Raw genomic sequence first — 16,573 nt, forward strand, 5'->3', positions numbered from 1 at the left:
GTAGCCTATTTTCACTCAATATTCTCAGAAGGATTTCTGTTTTTGGTTCAGTAAGTGCATTACTTTGAAGACTTCCAGGGATTTGTAAGACTGTTTTTGCGTTTTTCCAGCATCTGAAGTGTTTAACGTGCATGTTTGTCTCAGGGTTGGTGGGCTGCCAGGATTTTGCCTCTTGAGAAGTGCAGATGCTGCGATAGAATTGAGTCCTTAACACGGCACTGCTGTTGGTACAGATTTAGGGGCGTTTGGATGTCCTAAATAAATAAATAATGAGGGCTGATCTTTGTCATGGAGATGCTTGCAGGGCCAGAGAAGGGGGGCCGGGGGCAGGGGCGCACCACTCCACTGGGTCATTTGGGGCTAAATTAATGATTCTTTCTGTTGTTATTTTGGGTCATTTCTGTGGGTAATTTAGGTCTATGTTAGCTGGAACGCAAGCCTTTTTGAATAGTATTTCTGAACCAGAGCTGAGCTGTGATGTTACCGAATGATCTAATGCTCGAGCGAAGCGTGCAATTAATCCAACTTGCTAGCCTTGTGAACTTCCGAGCCTAGCGAATGGCTCTGAGGCTGAGCTAATTTGTAGGACAAATTACCTGTAAGGACAAAAATACATTGCAATATATTGTGGTAATGTGCCGTTTTTGGGGGGGGGGAGAACTGGATCTGGCTAGGTGGAAAACATTTTAACAGCAATGTTTAAAGAGATGTCTTGCAATTTCTGAAAACTGTGATAATTTTCTGTTTGCTCATATATTGTGATGTGTTGCAATATCTCTCCCCATCTTGATAATGTATTTCATTTCAATATGTTGCCATATATTCCACTTTCATGTAGAACCAGGGGCAGCAGTCATAGCAATACTGAAACAACTGTTGCTGGAAAAACAAACCAGGGTGCCACTTCTTTATATTAGTCTTCCTGTTTCACACTTCCCGTTTCGCGCTTCCTGTCAGACTGGCCACATTCGAGCCTGGCTCTCAGACCACAGACACCAAACTAGCTGTCAGACAGGAAGTGAAACTGAAGGAGGAAGTAGTCTGAGAGGTGTAGGAAAGGTCAGGGCTACTATAACAGCCAGTACTGGGAACGGGTCTGGAAGTTGATTGCATGCCAACACTCCTGAACGGTGCTTAGGTTTTTCTAGTGCAGTGATATCATATGTGTATGTGCTTGGGGTGTGTGTGTGTGTGTGCGTGGGTGTGTGTGTGCATGAATGTGTGTGTGTTAACCATTAGTGCTCACAGCTGCTTCAAAAGAGCACCTGTGCAGTGGATGTTTGCAGTCACAGCTTCTTCTACAGAACACCCCTACTTTTAGTGTGCTGATGGGGTAGGGTTTCCATTTTCCAGCATTTACTTATGAGGCCTGTGTATATGTGTTTGCGTGCATGTGTGCGCGTGTGTTTATGTATGTGTGTGTGTGCATAAAGTGTGTGTGTGTGCGTGTATGCATGTGTGTGTGTATGTGTGTGCGTGTACGTGTGTGTGTGTATGTGTGTGCATATGTGTGTGTGTGCGCGTTCGTGTGTGTGTGTGTGTGTGTGTGTGTGTGTGTGTGTGTGTGTGTGTGCAGCCCAAGTTTTGCCCTGCTTTGTTTTGCTCAGTTTATGCTGCGTGGAACGCGTCCTAATCGCTAATCTGCGCTACACTGTAATTAGCACCAGTCTGTCGCTTGAGGGGAGGGGGTGGGGCCGGATGGGCGGAGTGGGGTGGGGTGTTAAGGGGGTGGGGATTAGAGGCATAGTGGTGGGGGGCGGGGCTTGTTACTATCCAGGCCCAGCCCTGTTGTAGTAACAGATAGCTCCTAGCAACAGAGGAGTATAACAATAGCTATCGAGCTATCGCCAAGCGGAGGTTGGGGGCGGGGGGTTAGGGCATCCCTGAGGTCACAGTGCCATCTCTCTGTGGTTTGGGGTACCAGAGCTGTTTGGGGGGGGGGGGGGGGTCTCTCCTGTGTGTTTTAGGACAGTAAGCAGGCTCTCATTGTTTGATTCTGCATCTGCTTAGATTCCCATTTCCTCCAGTGTCTTTGTCTCATCAGTACCATGTGCCATTCCTGTTTAGCACAGCAAGAGTGTCACTCTTAGAGGAAACCCAGGGAAACTCTGTGGTTGGACACCGGCCGAGTGCCTTTGAGGTCCTGATCAAAATTAAAAATAAATGAAATACCAGAGTTCACACTTAAGTGCTGTTCGATGACACAAGTTAGGAACACTGCTGTTTACGTGAACTTGGGTAGCTATGCGTACCTACCAGGCGAACGAGACGTAGCCTGTCTCCGGTTGCGGTGTGCCGATTTGTGTTTATGTTGTGAGTCTTTGTGTCTTTGTAAGTTCTCCCGTTGTGCATCTCTAAGGGAGGGGGACTGATTTAATTCATCAAATGGATACCACGTAGTGCAGCGTATCTGGGGGTGGTGGGGGGTGCCCCACCGCGGAACTGTCTGGAGACGAGCAGCGAGACTAATCCCAGGATTAAAGGATGCAGTTTATGTGGCTAGATTAGGAGTGCAGAATCTGCTTTTGACCTACAATAGCACGGCCACCAGGCAGAGCACTTCAAACCCGTTAATCGTCAGTGAATTCCAGCGTGCTAATTATGTCCCGCTGGTGGAGGAGGGGTTTTTTTTGGGGGGGGGGGGGGGGGGGGTCTGAATAAGGTTGTCCAATTTCAGTTTCTTCCTTGGGCTTCGGTTGGGGTGTATTTTGGACTGAGGTTGCCGTAGTCGAGGCGGCAAGTTATCATTGAAGTCACTGGTTGTGTTCACACACGTTTCCTTACCTGATGGTGTTCCGAAACTCTACTGTGCTTCTGTAACCGAACGTGTTCCGGAACTCTACCGCGCTGCCTTATCTGGCAACGTTCTGGCACTCTACCATGTAAAATCACATTCTCTCCAAATGGCTCAGATTTGACCATATTGCCACCTTGCGTAGTAAAGTGTAAACAGTCGTTGTTCGAGGGCCTGACAGCACCTGAAAAGCGATGACAAGTCCGCGGCGCTTGTGTAGCGCCACGCTAACCGTGGAACTCCCACACGGATGATTGAACCCACTTGACAGGTACAAACCGGGGCTACGTTTTTGCATTTGAGCAGGTTTAATTGTCTGTGTGGGACGGGGGTTTAATTACCATACCATCATGTTTCCATAACCGGTGCACCTCCACCTCCTGTCGATTAGCTGGTTGTTACCGGGCAGACTTGTCCTTGCTCGTGTGTAATTTGATTTCTGTTCGCGGCAAACATGATTGAAGAGCAAAAACGTGTAGCGCCGTTGCGAGGACGCCAACACCTGCTCTCCCTTTTATCCTCGTGTGACCTGCCTTGTGAAGCTTGTATGCCTTCCTTCGAAGCTCAGGCTGCCCCTTACCCTTGCTAGAGTGTGCCTCTCGCTCCGTGGTACAGAACACAGTGTACTCTGGGAAGGCAGAGGCTTTGTCAAGGAATTTTTTCTTTTTTCACTGCGTGACATTTCCATTTTTTTTCTGCACCTGCCCGAAGGTTGTATATTTTGGTTGTACCTCACATTTTTTTCTTGAATGATTTGGGTGAAATGCAGTTCATTGCAGTTGCAGAAAGACAGAATACTGCAGAATGCTCTTGAACTGGGGGGGGGGGGGGGGGTTATACACACGTGTGCGCACACACACACAAGAACACACGCATAATCATGCAGACAGCATATTCTGTGTACGGTTCAGATTAGTGGCAGAAAGGGGATTGGCTGAGGGGCAGAAAGCCCCTTCACTTACTCCCGTCATTTCCTCCAACTGGATAAATTTTAAATCATGAGCACAACAGACAGAAGGAGTCTGTTTAAGCACAGAAAATCCTATTAGCAAAATTACGCTCGTATTAACTGTAATATGAATAGCATGTTGCTCTTGCAGTGACAACAGTGAACGTGAAATCTGATCGCACATGGCGTTGTAAATCGACTGCGAAGCTCTGCTCACATAATCGTAAATCATTTGGCGTGTTTAGGTTCTCTTTGGTGGGAGTCGTGGGAATTTCAGTTTCCTGCCTGTCTGACGTGTATATTGATGATTCTCTTCTATTATCAGCCGAAGGGAACCTTGTTTCATTAATGTAAGTTGGTGAATGAGGGAGGGAGAGAGGATTTTGAGTTATTGTGTTTTACATATCCCTGAACAGCGAGCACGTTCCTAAAGCCTGCTTTACTTAGTTGAAGGGCAAACTATAATTGCAGCATTTTACTATAGAGGTGCGTCTCTAATTTGCTTCCCCCATGCACTTCCTGTTGATCACACTTCAGTTGAGTCTTGGGGAGAACCTTGACTTGGCGGCCAAACCAGCTGTCATAGCAGAAAAGGAACAAAACAAATAACCTCATGGATTTCCCATTTTAAAAAACCTGAAGCATAAATAAGGGGTTTGACCGCTTAATTTTTTTTTAGAGAGAGGCATTTTTGTCTTCTGGGAGGTCCCCAAATGCTTTTTTCGTTTTTGAGTTAGCTTTTAGGAAGATGTAATTGCCTGTCACGACAGCATCCTAGAGAAACTCTCATCATAATGATGTGACTTGTGACGCGCCGGTACCCCAAGGAATGCTGGCCTCTCAAAACCGCCTCATCACGGTTCCGCCACTGTAATGAAGTTCTGTTCCATTTAATTTACATTTCAGGATTTATCACATGCTGTTACTCAGAGTGACCCACAAAACGTAGGTGAGGCCCAGAAACTTGGTGTATAAGGCTTTTGTGAGTTAGGCTGAACATGTGCATCTACGCCTGGTAGCTACGATCCTATGCGATTAGGAGATGAGCGTGAGGCCAGCAAATCAGCTTCAGTGTTGATGACTAGAGCACCCCCTCATGTCTAATGAACAAACAGGCAAGTACAGGTCTGTACTTAGACCAAGGGACACACAGGGAAAGGCAAAGAATTGTCGCTAAGGATTTCTGCCAGTGTTGGACTCAAAGTCAAAGTAAACGTATTATTAATTTGTCGCACTTGTCGAGTTTATTAGATCAACAGTTTTGTTAACCGTCAGCTATTTTACTGCAGTTGTTCGGTTGACTATGAAATACTTCACTGCAAAAACCAAAAATCTTTTTCAATCTTAACAAGTACTTTGTCTTATATGTTGATGTAGTCATATTTCTATTACATTTCTGTTAAATAAGCCATAAAGATTGCCAGTGAAGTGAGACAGTTTTACTCATTTCAAGATTTGCCAGTGGCGTAAGAAAAAAAGCTAAATGTAACTTAAAAGAAGATAATATTCTCTACCTGAGATAAAAGACTTTAAGTCTCATTACAGGACTAAAACACTTTTTTTGACGCGTTGTCTGTTCGATAAGCACAGTTCTGAATGTGGGTTATGAACACAGTTGATTTGTGTCCCTGTGGTCTTCCTCTCTGTCAAGGCTGAGGCGATGTCATCGGGTTCGGCGGTAACCGCGGAGATGCAGGACAATAAAAGGAGGTTTTTATTTTTTGGGGTCACTGGGCTTGGTGGGGTGCAGGGGTTGATGAGTTCCCAGCAGAAGTACATCTCTACCCCCCCCCCCCCCACTTTGGCAGTTGTATGGCTTGTGCCACCCTGATTAGAGGTTCCCCCCTTGTTTAATTATTTAAGTAGTTATTTATTTATTTTTAAATTTAACTGCAGGACAGCCGTCGCTCAGCTCATACCACCCCCTCCTCTTCTCTCACACCTCCTCCACTCATTTACTGAGACTCAGAGTGGCCTCCCCCCCCCCCCCCCCCCCCCCCCCCCCCCCCCCCCCCCCCCCCCCCCCCCCCCACCAAGCCCTACCACCTGCAGCTGTGTGGAACAGCATGGCCCCATCAATGCAGCCTCTTACCCAGAGTGAACAGAAGGGTGTGTGTGTGTGTGTGTGTGTGTGTGTTTAGTACTGGAGCGTTTCACCAGAGAGGCCCTCATCCCAAAATGGTTTAAGCAGCTGTCTTGTGGGAGACAAACAAAGAGTTTATTATTGCATCTATAAGGAGATGGAGGACTAGAGAGGCATAGGAGTGCGTGTGTGTGTGTGTGTGCGTGTGTGTGCGTGGGTACGTGTATATTTGTGTGAGGGTGGGGGTGAGCAGTGGGGGTGGGTGCTTGACTGTGATTGGCCGATCAGGGAAACGCTGCTGCTGCTACTGATTGTTGACTTGCCATCTGCCAGAAGGAAAATATCTTTTTTTCAAAGCATGACAGATTCAGAGTGGTGCTGGAGAGTACGGGCAGAGAGAGAGAGAGGGAGAGAGAGAGAACAAAAAGAGAGAGGATGAGAGGGATGTGTAAACCTGTGGTTGGAGGACAGTTGGAAAATGACCCTCCCCCCAGTAAAAGTCACTTCAGCACTCCACCACTCCTATTCCTCTGCGCATAGGCCGGCAGCCGATAGGAATGGGAGCAGGTCACGTCGGGACATGACCGGCAGACGCGCAAGCTCCAATAAAGGCTTCATCCAATCCAATAAAAGCAATTTCGGGGGCTTGGGGTAACTGACGTCTGCAGACATGTAGGCTATTATTGATTGGAGCTGGCCTCCCATTCCACTTACTCCTTAATGCCGCTCATTGTGGGACTGAATGAAAATCAGTTTCTGATTTTCATGTATATTTCATGACTCGCCAGACAGCGCAGATTTGCCGAAGTGTTGACAGGAGATATTGTATCATTTTTAAAAAATAATTATTTATTAATGAACGTTATTGTGATGTTGCGGGGAATTCAAGCATCATTAAATGCCAATGCTATATGCAATAAATAAATAAATAAATAAATAAATAAATAAATAAAAACGAATCGCCCTGCTTTGCGGGAAAATAACACTTCCGATTCTCGCAGATTTTACACAGACAATGGCTCGCTGATTTCTACCTTTGTCATTTCAGCCTGCCGCTGAGTTGGGTCATTGTGAAAGATGTAAAATTCGTGATTTGAAAGGGAGTGTATCGATTTGAAATGGACACGTGCTTTGGTTGGCTGTACTACGCGGCTGGTATACTTTTTTTTTAAACCGCTGCTAAGGTCGCTATTGCAGTCAATCCCGCTGCACTGTGTAAATTGGCGTGGTAACGAATATAGAAGAAAAAAACCCCACGACAGCTTTAATAATCGTGAAATGCTTGCATGCCGCTGTGGTCCTCCTTAATTGTTTTTTGGTTCGGCAGCAGCTTAGCGCATCCGAGTATTGATCAGATTTAACGGAAAGATAATTGGCAAAAAGGGAATCGATTGATTGGTGTAGCGTGGAGTCAAACCCGATGAGTCTGATTTCGATTATGAGATGTCTTGATCATTTACTGTACAGGTTCATTGGACCTGAATTTTTATTGATTGCCGTGTTATTACCCATCCCAAGTTCACGTTACGTCTGTGTGAGTGTTAATGTAAACATCCGGTTGCTTTGAAGTATGTGCTCTTTAAGTGCGTGGAAGCAATGAAATTCAGCCCTCTGGCTCTTCCTCTTTTTATTAGATGTAATTGAATGGTAATTTAGTGAATGGGGAATTGATTTATATAGCTGAGGGGTCAAAGTGTTCAACATCCGCTTAATGTGAATCCCCCCCCCCCCCCCCCCCCCCCCCCAAGAGTGATGGTCTTGTAATGGAAAGCTACACGATACGCCAGCAAATGTAAGATTTAGCGGCTAAGTATGCCTCGGCGTTTGGGGTACAGGGGTGTACTGAGTAAAGAGGGGGGTCCTGGCAGGGGTGTGCGGATGGTAATGATGTATGGGAAGGGTGGGGGGAGGGGGGTGTGTACGCATTGTCTTCTTCTGTTCCAGCTGCCCACCCCCAGCCCAGTACTCTCTACCCGTCTGCAGTAGGCTGAATAAATAATGAGCTGGTGTCTGCGCCGAGCTCACTGAGCGCGCTCAGTGGAGTCCGGCTCCGAGCCCCGAGAACTCCACTGTACCCCTCTGCATCATCACGGTTACGGGCGTTCGCTAATCGGTTTTTCACCAAGGTAACTAACCAGGGGGCTGAAGCGCATGAGCATTTGGTGTGGAAAGGGTCCCAATCAGGGGGATTAGTGCAGGTCTTTGGTTGATGTGGAAATGGTCACGCACGTGGAAGTGCTGGATTTGCGTTTGTCGCTAATAGCCGTTGGGCCTGTGGCTCAGTGCATTTTTTAACCCCCTCAAACAAAGAAGAGTTTCCCAGACAGACATAATCCTCTCACCCCTCCCTCGTCACCCCCAGTCACTACCCCTAAAACACACAATCCACAGCTCAGTGTGGATGAGTCTTTCTCACTTGGTATTGGGCTAGGATCCCAAACTCTGGTTTCAGAGGGCCGCAGCGTCTGCTGGTTTTTGGTGTGTTTCAACATTTATGTGCTCAAAAAAAAAACCCACTAAAACCAGCAGGCACTGTGACCCCCTTCAGGACTGGTGTTAAACCTGCAGGCGCTGTGGCCCTCCAGAACTGGAGATCTCTGCTATTGCACGGTGTTCATGTACAAGCCAGTCCTTCAAATGGAACCCAAGCCGACTCATCCATTATAAACACTGCTTATTTTATAACCTCAAAAGCTTAACCCTCCCACTCGTAAATGTTGGGAAAATTTTTTTTTTTTTTTTAAAACAACTATGACAATTTACCTCGGAGGTTGGATTTTACTTTATTTTACTACAATTGGCTGAGTGACATTGATTGGCAGGTACTCATTATTTTTCCATTCCTATCATCAGAATAAATCAATCACATGTAGCGTAATGCATGGCAAAGCACAGCTTAACCAGAGTGTATGATTGACAGAGCCAAAGTATTTTATAGGCCACCAGGTGGGTGTGTTTTACCTTTGAGGGTGTGTGCCATCAATATTCAATGTTCAGATATTTAGTCAATATTCAGAGGGCGTGTCTTAAGTCGCATGAAAATCTGAATCGGGATATGATTTTGACTCATAAGTGCATACAAGAGTGCTTTATTAAGTCTGCATTTAATTCTCCTTGTCTGGATTCCCTCTGTATTATGAAATGTTATATCACAATAGTGTTTTTTATTTATTTATTTTATTTTTTTACATTTCTGTTAACTGAAAAAGTAGCAGGGGGAACTTAATCGTAAAATAATTATCTGTTCTATTTCCGGTATAGGCTACATTCCACCACATGGTTCATTGTGTGTTATATTGAATATAGTCAATTCTGTAGGTATTTTTTATCAATGTATTGATATTGGGAAAAAAGCACTCTGTTGCTGGACCCTAGTGTTTCCACAGCACAAGGAGAAACTGTGTCCAGTTTGCCGCCTGTAGGCATTCTGGTCATGTGTTAGGTGGCGTCGTGGTAACCAGCGTCACGGTAACAGAGTCTTGACTGAGGGGGGGGGCTCCTCTTCCTGTCTCCTGGGCCCTGCCCACTGCCATACCTGTCACTTCCCCGGTAGCCAGGGTGTGGCGTGGGATTATATTCCTGGTGGAAGTTTTTATAATTTAGCCCAGAATTAGGGTGGGGGTTTGTGTGTGCTCCTCTGTCAGGGGCTCTCAGTATTGACCAACCCCCCCCCCCCCCCCCCCCAAACCTCCGCAACATGTAATGCCACTGGAGCTGGGGGGGTTGTTTCCGGGGCAACGCACTGCAGTGGGAAAAGAGCCTGTATTTGGGAAACAACATCGCCATCTAGTGAACAGCAGGGGAACAGCAAGAGTGAGTGAGAGAGGAGGAGGGAGAGAGGAGTTATATTTTTCCTATGGGATGTTTTAAATCTTATTGAAAATTGTGCTTGAATGAGTGTTACTTAATTTAACATTTTGAGCACACTGTAATAAATGACACAGTCATTTTCAGTGTGATTTTCTTGCGTTGTATTTGCAAATGAATCGAATGTATGACATTTCAATGAGTGAAGTTTTGTTTTGGTGCTGAACAGTTAGAAAAAAAATCTGTAAAATGTAAAGCAAGGCACTCTGGCTTCACATAGCATGACCGCTTTAGTTTAATCAATCCTGACAAAAACAGCCCACAGCACCCACTCAAAACGGCGGCAGCTACCTGCCCCCCTACACCCTCCCCCAATTGCCTGGCGCCTCCTTTGGGGGGTGAGTTCACACCCCTGCAGTTACTGTGCTTTTAAACAGGAGAAAAGGCCAAAATGCCACCCACCAGGGCCTACAAAGGCTCAAACTCCGGGGCGGTCTGCGAGAGCAGCTGGACTTTCACGGGCATCTGCAGCAGCGGCAGCAGCGGCCAGCTTTAGATCGAATGGCTGTTTTACAGCCCTGGCAGGTGGGGAAGACGCGTGCGCTAACGGGCTAGCGCAGGTCACTCGTCCTTTCTGAGGGAACCCAAGCCGATCAGATCAGTGCTCTGCTTACGGACACTCATTTGCAGTCTCATTGTCTGAAAAAATTTCTATTAATTAAAGGAAGCAAAAAAAAAAAAACTTTCTGATTAGTACGGGGAACAGATGCAGTGTACTCGTGTACTGTAATTGCTTGCCATTCAGAAATGGTATTTATTCAAATCAGAAATGCCATTTCTCCTAAAGTAGAATCAGACGCGTGTGACAATTAACAAGTAAATTAGTAAACTAATCTGTAAATTCATAATGGGGTAATAATCAATTAGCAAATTAATTAAATTGGCTCAGTACTTTTTAAAGTACGCCTTTCTATGAACATATACTGTAGAGTGGGCAGTTTATTGCCAGCTGTTCATTTCTATTTTCCTTTTTGTTTTGTTGTACAGTCTTCACCTGTACAGGTCTTTGAAACATCCTGGGTATGCACACATAGTATAAACACTTACATACCATAAACACATACAGTATGAAGAAGAACGTATTATTATCGTTATTATTGTTCATATTATTATTATTGTTATCCTCAGAAATAGAGCTACAAAGCGGTAGAGCTACAGAGATATATCGCTACAGAGATATAGAGATACAGAGTGTGCTCTGTCAGTAACCAGCAGAAACTCCAGGAACAGCTGACAGTCTCCTATAGGGGGCTCCAGGCTGCTCCTGGCTTTCCACACCCCCCCCCCCCCCCATTCTCACTGACTGAGGGGTGAAACTCCACTGAGAGGGGCTCCAGATGCACGCCCCCTCACCTCCACCTTTGGGGGCTTTCACCCCTCTGCCACGCACGCTGGGGGCCTGCCTGTCCCATCAGGGGATGACACAAATACTCTGTAAGTGGATTGGCTTGAGCCTGCCCAGGATCCCAGATCAGGTGTCTGAGAACCTTAACATAGCCCTGTATGCTGTCACATGGTGTGTGTGTGTGTGTGTGTGTGTGTGTGTGTGTGTGTGTGTGTGTGTGTGTGTGTGTGTGTGTGTGCGTGCCTGTGCCTGTGCCTGTGTGCCTGTGTGTACAGATGAGTGTGTGAGAGTGCGGGTATGCATGCGTGCGCGTGCGTGTCTGTGTGTATGGGTGAGTGTGTTATAGAGCGTGTATGTGTGTGTGTGTGTGTGTGTGTATGGGTGAGTGTGTTAGAGAGCGGGTGTGCGCGTGTGTGTCTGTGTGTGTGGGTGAGTGTGTCATAGCGCGTGTATGTGTGTGTGTGTGTGTGTGTGTGTGTGTATGGGTGAGTGTGTTAGAAAGCGGGTGTGCGCGTGCGTGTCTGTGTGTGTGGGTGAGTGTGTTATAGCACGTGTATGTGTGTGTGTGTGTGTGTGTGTGTATGGGTGAGAGCGTGGGTATGCGTGTGTGTGCATGCGTGTGTGTGTTTATGGATGAGTTTGTTAGAGCACGGGTATGCGCGTGTGTGTGTGTACGCCTCCGTGTGTGCACGTGTGCGTCTGCACCAGGTGTGTGTCTCGGATCCAAACAGTGACAGTGTGAGTGTGACTTCCTTCCGCGCTGTTGACTGGGTGTTGTTAGTGGTGTCATGACCTTCGCCTCTGTTTTCATCTCCGCAGGAGGGTGATATGAGTGTTTGGTAACTTTCTTAATTAAATGCATGAAATAGTAATTTAAAAATGTATTTTCTGTTTACTCAGGTTCCCTGTGTATAATATTACATTTTGTCTAAAGATTTGCAACCATTCAGTGTGACAGATGTGCAGTAATAGAGGAAATCAGGATACTTTTAAAAGTACTTTTTAACGGCAGTGTAATAGACAATAGCTGGGATTCAAGCGACATTGTCCTTAACTTTGTGTTTGTAAAGAAAAAAATTATATTCTTGGTTTTAGTTTTTCGTCAAAGGTAAGGACAAATGTTGATTGAATGCGGGTCAATGACTTTGCATTGAACTAAGGCAAGAGGAACAATGAAATAAATGTGTGCCCTCCCTTTGGGGGTATAGTTCAAGACAGGAACGGTGCGTAGACATGCCGAACTGCTCGATTGACAAGGACTAGAAGCTGCAAAAATGTCTTTGTGATTTCAAGTTTATAATTAGACATGACAGAGACAGCTCAGAGAAGCGTGTACGCTGGCATACCTCAGTTCTTCTCACCTACTTCAGCAGGAGTAATTTGTCTAAACCTTAGGAACGCTTGATTGTTGAGCCAGATAATGCGTACGTTGTGCCCAGGGTGAGCTATTCTTGTGACTATTAGATGAAGGCACGTTTTGAATTGCCCACTCCGGCACTTGCACTGATACTTTCTCTGTGGCTTTTTCCCATCAGATTTGAATTTATAGGAAAATTTGATCATAGGGAACTACCTTGACAAAACACACCAAAGCATGGATAAAATCCGCGCTTGTCTGTAACCGATGTACTGTAAAAATAAACGTGTTACAGTGTTTTTTCCTTCACAACCACTGCTTGCCGAGCTCAGCGATCTCCGCAATCATCTTGCCAAACTGTTGGGGGGGGGGGGGGGCAAAAAATTTAGTCCTCCTCGCCATTATTTGTACGTCAAACTTACAGACAAATGTGGTGGGGAGAGAAAGACAGGCCTGTGCCGCAGTAGACGTGTGATCGCCGCGACGCGCCGAAGCTTTGCCCACCAGCTGAAGGACAGAAATCACAGCGGTACATCTCGCACATGCAGGGGAGCGATCTGGCATCCTCGGATGCTGGCCCAAAGTTTTTTTTTCTCTCTCTCTCTCTCTGACTCTCCTGTTTTCTCTGTCTCTTTGTTTCTGTCTTTGTTGGCAAGCCAAGTGTGCACTTGTGTTGCCAAAGCACACAGAAAAAGAAAACTAAAGGATGTAAAATGGAAAACAAAAATACAATAAAATACAATATTATTGAAATCATACACCTCTCTCCCCCTCGCTCGCTCCCTTGCTCTCTCTCTCCCCCTCTCTCCACCGCACTCTTTCTCCCTGTCTCTGTCCCTCTCTCTTTCACTCTCCCTCTCTCTGCCTCTCTCTATCCCCTTCTCTGTCTTTCCCTCCCTCCTAGCACCTGGCTTCTCTCCCAGGCTGCAGCACACTCAGATACTTGGGTATCTGTCCACCGGTGCCGAGGGGGTCCCAGGGCGGCCATCTTTATGCCATCTGTAGATCAGACTGGCCAGCCCTGGCCAAAGCCTTACATTACATCCCTGTCTCCGCTAATTGACAAATGGTTGTTTTTTCCTGTTTCTCATTTGAAAAAACCTCGATCTCTCGAAATGAGCACGGGGACGGGAACAGAAGCGAGTTTCTGCGCAAGCTGATGCCGGTGACGGGGCGCCCAAGTTTTTTTTTTTTCTTTTTTTTTTTTTTGCAGAACGAGGGGGTGTGATTCCGCATGCCCGTCGCGGCTACGTCTCGGGGCTCATACGAGCCGCGCCGTTACCGTTATAGTGTGTGATGGAATGGCGCTCGCTGCTGTCCGCGTGCCGTTGGAGAGCTCCGGCGGGAAGCCGTTGCAGTGGGCTCTTCACCAGAGAGCGCGTTTTGCGCGTGATGAAACAATCGGTTGTTTGATTAAACGGAACTTTTCACGCCGTGTCATCTGGGCTGCACAGCAATAAAAATGTAACGCTGTTCACAACCAAATATTTGTCGCTAGATTGTTATTTATATGGAACTAAAATAGGGTGTGATTGATTTTATTCTCCAATTTGAAATCATTGTTATGGTGCAGTGGTCTCCCTCCTGTGTAAATACAAAATGTATTTATAGTACTGCAAGTATTAAAAGAAAACTAAGCTCTTATTCAGTATTACTGTTGTTTAATGACTTTCCTTTGTTGGATGGTTTAACATTTTTAAAAAGTTGTGGAGGTCTGATTTTTACTTGCCATGACCTGCATCCAAACCACAAATTTGAATTGTAATTTTTTGTAATTGGTACTTTCTCTTATTGGGAATATTTGCATTGTCTTAGATACTGACCATTTCTAAAAAGTGTAAAATTACAATTTTGATCACTGCATAACACGTTAAAACAAGTGGTTTAAAGTAATAAAAAAATAAAAAAGAATAAAAAATTTGATGACAAACCAGTGTGAGAGACGTGAACATAGATGTTGTATCTAAGGAAGCGCCGGTGGCTGTTTATCTGAGTTTCTGTAGTTTCTGGTCAGTGCGTTCAGGGAGAGCGCTACTGCTCTTTGGCTGCTCCATCTATCTCCCACTCGCTCCCTCCCTCCCTCTCCCTCTCTCCCTCCCTCCATCCCTCTCTCCCTCCCTCCATCCCTCCCTCCCTTCCTCCCCCAGTACCCAGCCTTCCGCAGGCATTCCAGAGAAGACCTCCGTCTCCTCAAATTAACATGAGCAGGTGTTTTTCCCTGACACGTTAATTAAGAAAAGCTGCCGTTATTACGCCGTAAGTGGCTGTTACAAATCGAACATGTTGTACATTTTCTTTTCCAGAAAATAAGCGATCAGGGCTGTCACCGGCTGGACCCGTCAGCCGTAGCCGTAGGAGGGGAGGAGGGTGCTTTTAAACAACACCACGATCACATTCCTTTTATTTTTTTCAGCGGTGGCCAGTGAGAGTAGCCCCGCGAACTGTGGTTTCACTGACTGACTGATTGACCGACCGACCGACCGACTTGACTGCCTGACTGACTGACTGGCTGACTGACTGACTGACTGACTGACTGGCTGACTGATTGACTGACTGACTGACTGACCGACCAACTGACTGACAGATTAACTGACTTGCTGGCTGACTGAGGGTCCACTCTCTGAGGGAGAGAAAGGGCTTATGGGATTTGTGACACCACATTACACAGTCTGCTTTTGCCCACAGCTAAACCCACTTAGAAAAGGGGAGAACATCAGTGTTACTCTCAGTATCCATTTATAATCGATATGTGTGAAGTTGACCAAACGAACCGCTACAATCTGCATTGTACTCAGCAGCGAGTTTAGCTAGTAGGACCTCTTTATGTGTAGATCTAGGGAATGTAAATTTCAAATAAATAACAGTCAACTGCAAGGTTCACTGTGAGAATGAGCCCTGGTTTAGTGTGATTTTCTGCTTGCGTGTGCTCCTTTGCTGTTTTTACACCATTAATATTGTTTGCTGTTTTAATCACACACAGATATTTTAAATGTGGTATATCTGAGTAACTTATAGTTGTGCAATCTGCTTTAAATTACAATAAGTGAGTACACTGTGTAAAATCGGAGGTGCATTTATGTATATGAGTACGGTTTGCTGTTTATGGGTACAGTTCTGTTTTTATGTGTACAGTCTGCGTGTTTATTGGTACGGTCTGCCGTTTATATGGGTACGGTATGCTGTTTATGGGAACAGTCTGCCGATTATGGGCGCGGTATTCTATTTATGGATACAAGATTTTTTTTACGGGCACAGTCTAGTGTACATGGGCGCTATGGCGACCAAGTAATAGTCTGATTGATGTGATTGTTTCACCAGATTCTGCTGTAGAATGCACATACTGTGAGTTATCTTGCACTCTCTGTGAAGTACATTATCTTACACAGTCTTTTAAAATAAAGTGCATTACCTTACACTGTTGTTATGAAGTGCATTATTTTACTTTATTGTGACGCCTTTATAAACTGAATTATCTCACACCTTCTTTACAGGGAATTAAATGCGCTGTTGTTATAATAATGCATATTATTTAACTTTACCTTCACGGGAGAATGAAATGTGTCGTCCCGCCCTGCTTTATATAATGTGCGTTATGTCTCTCTGTCTCTTTGCAGGAGAATATATTAAGAACTGGAGGCCGCGGTACTTCCTGCTGAAAACAGATGGCTCCTTCATCGGCTACAAGGAAAAGCCGCAAGACGCAGACCTCCCTTACCCCCTCAATAACTTCTCTGTGGCCAGTGAGTCCGCATCTGCTCTTATTCTGTCTCATTTCTTCTGAACGTGAGCATGTTACCGTATGAATTTCAGGCCGTGAAGCACACGCTGATGAGTATGAATTTTAGATGGGGTGTTTTTGGCATTTGACTTGAGAAAGCAGCCCAACCTGTAGGGGTGTTCAAGTGTGTAATGGATTGCAGAGGGGAGCAGGAACCACAAATATTTGGAGTGATCTGTATTTTCGGGTTTTTGTTGCATGCTTTTGTTGGCTCACTCCCTGATTGGTTGGTGTGATACCCAGAAAGGCCATACTTCCTTGTTATGTCCCTCAATGGGGGGGCGCTGGTCACCATGAGCGCCATAAAGTCTTATTTGTTATTTCGGAATTCTGCGTGGGGGGCTCGTCCGGGATCCCACTTTTGATGCCGGAGTACCATTCCTTTGTTATTCTGAAATAA

At 45.7% G+C, this 16,573-nt stretch overlaps 1 protein-coding gene across 1 annotated transcript in view; it reads left to right on the forward strand.

The window, feature by feature from the left end:
* LOC118221018 (RAC-gamma serine/threonine-protein kinase-like) overlaps positions 1 to 16,573 on the forward strand; it is a 74,200-nt gene that overhangs the window by 35,415 nt on the left and 22,212 nt on the right. Inside the window, exon 3 of the mRNA XM_035405581.1 lies at positions 16,010 to 16,135. Coding sequence (XP_035261472.1) covers positions 16,010 to 16,135 — 126 coding nt within the window. The remainder of the gene's footprint in view (positions 1 to 16,009; positions 16,136 to 16,573) is intronic.

This window comes from Anguilla anguilla, chromosome 2 (assembly GCF_013347855.1).
Source record: "Anguilla anguilla isolate fAngAng1 chromosome 2, fAngAng1.pri, whole genome shotgun sequence".
Classification (NCBI taxonomy): Eukaryota; Metazoa; Chordata; class Actinopteri; order Anguilliformes; family Anguillidae; genus Anguilla; species Anguilla anguilla.